This window comes from Diabrotica virgifera, chromosome 4, assembly GCF_917563875.1.
Source record: "Diabrotica virgifera virgifera chromosome 4, PGI_DIABVI_V3a".
Lineage (NCBI taxonomy): Eukaryota > Metazoa > Arthropoda > Insecta > Coleoptera > Chrysomelidae > Diabrotica > Diabrotica virgifera.
In genome coordinates, this window is record NC_065446.1 from 226,496,766 (window position 1) to 226,506,350 (window position 9,585).

At 32.6% G+C, this 9,585-nt stretch overlaps 1 protein-coding gene across 1 annotated transcript in view; it reads left to right on the forward strand.

Moving 5' to 3' along the window:
- LOC114334365 (Bardet-Biedl syndrome 4 protein) overlaps positions 1-7,983 on the forward strand; it is a 369,578-nt gene extending 361,595 nt beyond the window's left edge. Inside the window, exon 10 of the mRNA XM_050649881.1 lies at positions 7,709-7,983. Within this exon, the coding sequence (XP_050505838.1) occupies positions 7,709-7,906 (198 nt within the window). The 3' untranslated portion in view covers positions 7,907-7,983. The remainder of the gene's footprint in view (positions 1-7,708) is intronic.
- Positions 7,984-9,585: the final 1,602 nt, after the last annotated feature.

The following is a 9,585-nucleotide window of genomic DNA, read 5'->3' on the forward strand; positions in this document are numbered from 1 at the left end:
TCACAAATCATTTCTTCACTAAAACGAGATATATCTACCGGTTGATATTTTTAAGACCACTTTTCACATAAATACAGCTTCCACCATGAATATAGGTTGTCCGACAATAATATGAAGCGTTTACGTAGTCATCAAGAACCATATATTGCATATTATCTTCTGAACACCAGTGTTCGGCTATACTTAAAATATCAGGTGATTCCTTCAATACCAATAGTTCCAAATTTATCATTTTGTTTGTAAGACATTGTGCATTAAGCTGCACTATCTTTAAGAACGTTTGATTGTTATTGGAAAGAGTCTCTCGTGGATTTAAACTTCCAAAAAAGAATTGGGTTGTCCCTGTTGCACATATGTTTTGTCAATCTGATCCCCTAGAAACCGTTTACCTAATCTAAAATTAAATCGTTCAAACGAAACGTTTTTTGGCCAAAAGGCAACGTCATATATTTGTTCTTTTAGCTCTGGTTCAACTCCTATCATGAACGATTTATTGTCTTTTCTATTACTAAGTGTGGGAAGTGATTTTATTTGCGGATCAGTGGAGTTTGCATGTTTCTGAAGAAATATCTTAACGTCTTCTGCAGTTATAGAGTCAGGAATATTGGATATGTATAACCATATTTTACGGTTTTTATTTTCTTCTTTGCCATAAAACATTTCGTCCCCATCTCCAGTACCAAATTTCCTTTTGTGCTTCCTGATAACTTTGCGGAAACCATCGCTGTCCACATTGCTGTTGCCTGGAACACCGGGAATAGATCTTAAATTATTATCTTCAGAATTTGTCGGATTTTGTCCTAAATTCTGATAGAATTCAAGCACACATTTTGTCTCGGCTTCTTCCACCGCTCGCGCTAATTTTTGATGAGAAACTGTTAAGTTCTTCCCCCCTTCCCTTGATGAGTTAGATCTCTTTGCAACATTGCTGTACGTTTCAACATTGTCGAATCGTTGGTCAGGTTTGGAAACGATATTATTATCAGTTCTAATTGTTTTGGAATTCCCTGCTTTTTGTTTGTTGTTAGTAGATACACTCATTAAATTGTGATTAGCTTCTTTCGTGTTTGTGTTTTTGTTGACCAACCTATCTTTACTTGAAAAAGATTGAATATCGGAATCCACTTTTTTCATTAATTCAATTTGTTTATTTAAAATAATAATTTTATCTCTCAGTTCATGTATTAGGCAGTCTTTTTATTTAATTATGTAGATAAAAATTTTTGGATCAATCTTACCTCCAGCAGTCTCCTCCATTGCGTCGAAGAATACAGCTTCCGGTATATCACATTGGGCACATTTAAAATCACTGACTGGATGATTTTCGTCAACGTTAGCACATTTAAATGCATAAATGTATTACATCCAATACATTTAATACCATTCACACATTTTCTGTTACACTTATAACATTTTAGATTCGTATTCGCTGTAAGCTCACTAAATACGTTTGAACTGCTTGCCATGCTGCCGACTACTATACATAATATGTATATACTCAGAGTCACTCAACACGCGATGAAAAGAGCAATGCTAGGCATTTGACTTAAGGAAAGGAAAACAAACACATGGATAAGACAGAAAACCAAAGTCACCGATGTGGTACAAAAATCATTAAAATTGAAATGGGAATACGCTGGACATGTAGCTAGGAGCGATCTAAACAAATGGCACATAACAATTCTAACCGAAAAGGTTTATGTTCAGATGTGGACGTGAATGGCTAGACGAAGAAGAAGAAGAAAGTCGTGTATTAATAGACTCCAAGAACGTTATTACTGTATGACAGTTGGTCGTTGTGATTGTGTCAAGTAATATACCCTAACAACACAAAACATTCCAGGAATGTACTATCAAAGTTCTATTAATGTTTGAATGTCCTGTATATTCAGGGAACATTCGGTGAACATCTGATTAAATTATTGGTGGAATGTTACCACAAGACCTTCTATGAACATATAACCAATGTCCTATATTTTAAGACAGGCGATTTACTATTCAATTTGCGTTCATTTTCAAATTTGCCGCGCCTGTATCTATGTAGGGTCCGTGGTCATCACATTTCATAACCTAAAAATTTCTGATTTGATTTTGATGGAAAATGGAAATTAGTGGCTTTTTTTGCTGTTCTGTCTGTTAGTTTTGCTCTGGCTGGATCTCTTTTGTTCAAACAATTATGTAAGTATTATAAAATCCGTTTTCAATTTTCTTTATTCTTTATAAAACGAATTATTTATGCATATTATTACATGTAAATAGTACTTATTTCTTTTGATTTTTAATTGTAAAGAATAGAAAAATTACCATTCATTTTAATTTTTTTTTTAGAATCAGCTGAAACTGGTCTACAAAAAAACCAGGAAGGAAACGTATAGCCTTGTGGCTATGAAAGTCAAAAGAAAGATATAAAAAGTGTATTGGCGAGTGTTGGAACAAACTCCACATTGTGGATGCATAATAAGTTATTACTTTATAAACAAATATGAAGACCTGTATGGACTTATGGATGCCCACTATGGGGGTGTACTAGACCAAATAATATAAAAATTATACAAAGATTACAAAACAAAATACTGAGAAATATTGTAGATGCTCCTTGGTATGTGACAAACAGTGATCTCCATAAGGACCTAGAAATGGAACCTGGATATAATCATCAAGAAGATGGCAGGAAGCCACGAGCAACAACTTCATAAGTATAAGAAAATTAAGGAAATCCAGCTCCTCGATACTACTGGGCAAACTAGAAGATTAAAGAGGACAAAGCATTTTAAACTAGTTTGAGTGATAGGTGATAGTGAAAAGCAGAGCATAGTGCTTGTGTGCCTATGTATGTTAGGGTGCGTTCACTACGGAGACCAAAAGATGGTATCCTAGCCTAGAGCATGGTACCGTAATCTTCATATTCGTGAATTCTCGCATTTAAAATAATATATTTATTTTACCTGGCGATTGAAACTATATTATCGATCGCTATGTAAAATAAATGCATTATTTTAAATGCGAGGATTCACGAATATCAAGATAGTCCATGTGGTGAAACCGCTCCCGTCTGGAAAAATTTCTGATTTGGTTTTTTTGTGGATTCCTATTCCAAAAATATCTCCTTTAAACAAATCTGAAGGGTGCCGGGCGGAGTTTTTCGGCAGAAATTGTTTAAACAATTTTTTTAAACAAATACAAAAAATTACGTTTTCTTGCTCCGGAACATATATTTTGAAGTTTTGTGGGTCATTCTAAACAAGAAAGGTATCTCATAAATTTTCTCAAAAATTGATAGTTTTCGAGTTAAAAGCGATTTAAAATCTGAAAAATGCGAAAATACGCATTTTCGAGGCCTAAAAACTCATATTTAAATTAGTATTTTTGAGGTTGCCATATACTTAAATTGAAGATTAAACATTCAGATTCAAGATTCTGAAGAGTGATCTCGTCTAACCTTAATCCATACCATTGTTTTTTTAATTGTTAAATATGAGTATTTATCCGATTTTTTTGCCGGTGCGGCGAGCTCTATTTAAAAAATATCCAATTTTCCTCCGAAAAATATTTTTTATAGATTCTTTGGGATATTCTAAATAAAATAAGTGTCCTGACATTTTTCTCAAAAGTTAATAGTTTTAAAGTTATAAGCGATTTAAAATCCAAAAATGCGTTTTTTGGCATATTTCGGATTTTAAATCGCTTATAACTTTAAAACTATTAACTTTTAAGAAAAATGTCAAGAAACTTATTCTATTTAGAATATCCCAAAGAATCCAGAAAAAATAGGAGGAAAATAGAAGATTTTTGAAATAGAGCTCGCCGCAGCGGCAAGAGAATCGGATAAACACGCATATTTAACAATTAAAAAACAACGGTATAAATTAAGGTTGGACGCGATCACTCTTCAGAATCTTGAAGCTAAATGTTCAATCTTCAATTTAAGTATCTGGCAGCCTCAAAAATACTAATTTAAATATGAGTTTTTAAGCCTCGAATATGGGTATTTTCGCATTTTTCAGATTTTAAATCGCCTATAACTCGAAAACTATCAATTTTTAAGAAAAATTACAAGATACCTTTCTTGTTTAAAATAACCCAAAAAACCTACAAATATATGTTCCAGAGCAAAAAAACGTGATTTTCTGTATTTGTTAAAAAAAAAGTGTTTAAACAATTTCTGCCCAAAAATTCTGCCCGGCACCCTTCAGATTTGTTTAAAGATTGAATATGAATCCACAAAGAAATCGAACAGAAATTTTTTCAGACGGGAGCGGTCTCACCACATGGACTAAGAGTACGATACCATGCTCTAGACTAGGATACCATCCTTTGGTCTCCGTAGTGAACGCACCCTTAGAATAGTGCACGATATTGTTAGATTAGAAGAGACGCTATGGGGTAAGCTCTTCATTTTAAGGAACAGTAGTAATTTAGGTTAAATTAAAATTGCTTATTGGTCAGTTATGACCAGATTGTAATCGTAATGTACAATTCAATACAATGAATCATCATCGTAGTGATGATGATGGAAAAAAATATATGACAAGATTTTGTGTAATAAAAATATTTATATTTATCAAGGATTTATCATTTGGTATGACCACATATACTTCTGGTATATCGTCGGTGATATGACAATACCTCCTATCTGCTTTTTCATGAATTTTGTAGGAGACGAAAAACCATTTTTAGGGTCATCTGCTGTATTTACATGTAAATTTTGACATGGTTTATAGTAAATAGATAGTTAAGTTTACTACAAAACATGTCAAAAAATATATGAAAACAGGCGGTGACTGTAAAAAAAGTTTTTAGTCTCTCTTACAAAACTCATGAAAAAACAAATCGGAGGTATTATGTCACATCAGCGAGTATATCCAGGGAATGTCTAAAAAATATACTGTGAATGTCCAAAGAACATTCGTAGACATTCATGGAATGTTCCAACAAGACATTCAAGGAATATTTAAAATGCTAACACAGGACTTTCCTGGGACATTAAGGGGACGTTCTTGTGCTTTTGAGGACATTCCAGGAATGTTCTCAATGCCCTGTGTGTACATTCTAGGAACATACATGGAATGTTTGGTGTTATTAGGGTAAGTATCTAGAAATGAACGGCCGTAGCTCAGCGGCAACGTACTGGCTTTATAAACTAGAAAGAACGAGTTTGATTCTCAGCAAAATCAAGGAATATTAGGCTGATAGGGATACATTTTAGTTCCAATAAGATGGATCAACTGCTATTGTTAAGTTTTGTATTATTGTTGTTTGTAGGTATATTATAATATTAATATGTTTATTAATAAAACTGTGAACGATTACCGTCACCATAATAAAATGTTAAAATATTTTACTCACTGTTTTGTTTTTAGGTGTCTTTAATGTGATGTCAATTAAACAATATATTTGCAAAGTAGCTCCAACGACTAAAAATTTAAGAAATCTTATAAATATTATAAATCTTATAAATTGTAAAAGGCAGAGATTAAGGACATAACCAGAAATTGGTTCCACGAGAGCTTTTAGATTTACGTATCTGGAACTTCTCACTTTTTTAAATAAATGTCGCTACAGCCACCGATACACAAATTATTTTTATAATTCGGCTTAAATAGACAGCTTGGTTTCGCTTCCATTCAGAAGTGGTCATGTAACCCGTCTCATGAGGCCTGGGGAGACTGAAACGTACGTAAGGGGATGATTGGTTTTTCATTAAAAATATATAAATAATGCGTCGTTTAAGTTGGAATAAATTCATTTTCTTGAGAATAGGAGACTCTGGAGATAAATCCCGAAACAGATCGATTTTTATTTTTAAATTATAATTTTTTGGCATAAATATCATACTAGTGACGTCATCCATCTGGGTGTGATGACGTAATATAAATATTGGAACTAATTTAATTCAAAAAATTTTTTTTTATTAAAACCCTGTATAAATAATTATGTTAATGTTTATATTAGTGAATACAAAATTGAATAGCCTTTCGATTGAGCTATCACACGGCACCTATTCTCATTTAAAAAAATCATCGATAACGTCATCACGCTCAGATGGATGACGTCACTAATATGACATATATACCAAAAAATTAGAATTTAAAAATAAAAATCGAGCTGTTTCGGGATTTATCTCCAGAGAGACCTATTCTCGAGAAAATGAATTTATGCCAATTCAAACGTTCTCACTCTATTTTGTTTATAAGCCAAAAAATTGTTTATAACTTTTTCTATTCTCATACTATAATATATCAATTATGATGTCACTACCTGTATGATAATGAACTTCATTATGATACAGATTTTCATTAAGATACAGATTTTTAACCAATAGAATCGCGATATGGCATTCGCGATAAAGGTGGTACACGCGCAGTGACCAATGGCGAGTCAAATACATACGCTTTGACAGTTCTTAATATGTAAACAAACTGTCAAACTGACAAACTACTTAATTTGTTTGCGTTACAAAATTAATAAATTTGAATATATTTTTTGTTGTGAATGATCATAGAAAAAATAGTGTACACAACTTGCATTTAATTATCATTATGAAACTCGTACTCTATAAGAAACTCGCCGTATACGGCTTGTTTTTTATCCCTCATAATCGCTTCATAATGACCATCATTAAAATGCTCGTTGCATAATACACTATTAAAACAGTGCTGAGGCCGCTTAGACAATCCGATTTTAATTCTGTAAAGTTAAGTGTATTAGATAGGTAGAGACCTTTTTTATATGTTAAAAAAATTAGCAAACTTCTAAATGGTCTACTTTTTCTTCAGAAAGTTTTTAAAAAATTTGAACTTTTTAAAAAAATTAGATTGCAAAATTAATCTGTAAAATCTATCAGGTCGATTTTAATGAAATTTGATGAAACGATAAGCATGTTGTAAGAATTTACCTCGCACATTTAAAAATATACCTTTTTTCACAGATCGCCCTGGTCTATTAGGGATCCTCTAAAAACAATTAAAGGCCTGGATCCTGCATCCTAAAAACAAGTTGATTAATAGCAAGCTGAAAATTTGTTAATAGCTTAACGGTGTCTAGACGGACAAACTTTGATGTACGGGAACACTGGAACAGGGGAAGTTTTAATTGTGGAACAGGTTAAAAATTTGGAACGTTATACTACGAAAACGTCCCATGTATTTTGTCGGACAGAACTTCCAATTGATTGGTCACCTTTTCGTTACACTCATGCAAAAATCAGACTGGTATTTATCACCAACTGTACATTTGAATAAGTCCGACATGTGGAACTAGTTTACATCATACATCGTCCGACATATATTAAAGTTTGTCCAAGTAGACACCGTTAAGGTATTAAACAATTTTCAGCTTGCTATTTATTAACTTTTTTTTGGTACGCGGGATCCAGGACTATTGTTGTGCACTACTGAATCTTAAATTATATTTAGCAGAAGTTCAAATAAAGTTTTATAAATTTTGTCTCTATAAAGAAGATCAACAACACTGTTGTTTTCCACATTTTTTAATCATTTTTCTTTATCTCACTAATGTGGGGAGTTATTGCTTTGATTATGCAATCGTTACTTTAACGAAAAAGGGATTCTACCAGTTAGGGACACCATGTACAAATGTACAGTACTCCTTAAGACAGAGAGGTGGCTTTGTACACCAAGCAGTAGAAAATTCTGCTGTAACCGTGTATTATACATACATTTATTTAATTTTAAACTTTTCTTTTCAGCTTATTCATTTGGCAGAGAAGATTATTGGATATCTACAAAAACGCCAATTAACTAAAGAAAAAGCCAATGAAGGACCCGAAATGGAAACTGATCCAGATGTAGAGAATCAAACCAAAGAAACAGTTGATTTGGAGCAATCTGAACAGCAGAAACCTCAGGAAGAGGAAAAATCAGAAGAATATGAAATAGATGAATAAAATAATAGTTTCAATATTTGCATTTTTATTAATTTACAATAAAAGTATTTCTGTGACACAATAAAATTATGCATACTATAAAATACATTGTCTCTTTTTTTTATTTTTGATGAGAAACCAATCAATAATACATTCTTGCGTACTATATACTTTTCATTAAAAATAACAAAAAACGTGAGGCTTAACTAAATACAGATTTAAACAACATGGAAAAAAGGTAAGACAAAACCACGAAGGTTTCTAAATAATTTGTAATTCAAGAAGAACATCTGCTGCCAGACCATATCAAAACTCAACCAATTTGGCTTTCGTGGGAACAACTCGACAACATAATAAGTTCAATAAAATACTGAAAACGTTTATTTTCTATACTTCCACAAAATTTATTACAACCATGTGACTACAGCTGTTTCGGCAGAGCGCCTTTCTTAAGTGATTTAGATTACTATGTGTTTACCTTTTTAAAACCTGAGGAGGTTGAGGAGTGGGGAGCTGTTTGTCTCAAGTTGGTCATTCAGAATTATATCTGTATTTTTCAATTTATTAATTTCCATAGATTCTAATAAAGATTAATTTTAAACTGTTCATTAAAAGAATGATTATGATCTAGAAGGTGAAGTGCGTTTGTAAAAGTGTCTGTTTTTCTATTGTTGAAAGCCCGTTTGTGTTCTGCTATCCGTTTGTGAAAGGTTCTGCCAGTTTGACCGATGTAAGTTTTCGGACAGTCACCACAAGTTAGTTTGTAAACACCACTCTGTAGTTGTTTTTTCTTTCGGCTCTTATTGTTCTTAATATATTTGCTTAAGTTGTTCTTCGTTCTGAAAGCTGGTGTTATTCCTTTAGTTTTTATGTGTCTGGCTATTTTTGTTGTTACCTTGACAGTATATGTGATAGAGCAGAAGGTACTGGGTTCTGTCTGTGGTGGCGGATAGACTAATTTCATGGCTTTCTTATGGAGTTTTTGGTTTAAAATTTTGTTAATTATTGTTTGTTCGTTATAGCCATTGTTTACTGCTATTTGTTTAATGATGTTCAGTTCTATCTCGAAGTTATTTTTTGACATGGAAATTTGTGTCAGTCTATGTATCACGCTATGGCTCACACGACACAAATTAGCAGCCTACCATAGCATGATACATAGACTGACAGAAATTCCCATGTCAAAAAATAATTTCAAGATAGACCTGAACATCATTAAACAAATAGCAGTAAACAATGGCTATAACGAACAAACAACTAAAAAATTTTTAAACCAAAAACTCCATAAGAAAGCCATGAAATTAGTCTATCCGCCACCACAGACAGAACCCAGTACCTTCTGCTCTATCACATATACTGGCAAGATAACAACAAAAATAGCCAGATACATAAAAAAACAAAGAAAGGAATAACACCAACTTTCAGAACGAACAACAACCTAAGCAAATATATTAAGAACAATAAGAGCCGAAAAAGAAAACAACTACAGAGCGGTGTTTACAAACTAACTTGTGGTGACTGTCCGAAAACTTACATCGGTCAAACTGACAGAACCTTTGACAACCGGATAGCAGATCAAAAAAGGGCTTTCAAAAATAGAAAAACAGACACTTCTACATACGCACTTCACCTTCTAGATTCTAGATCATAATCATTCTTTTAATGAACAGTGTCAAATTCTGCATATTCAAAATAAAGGC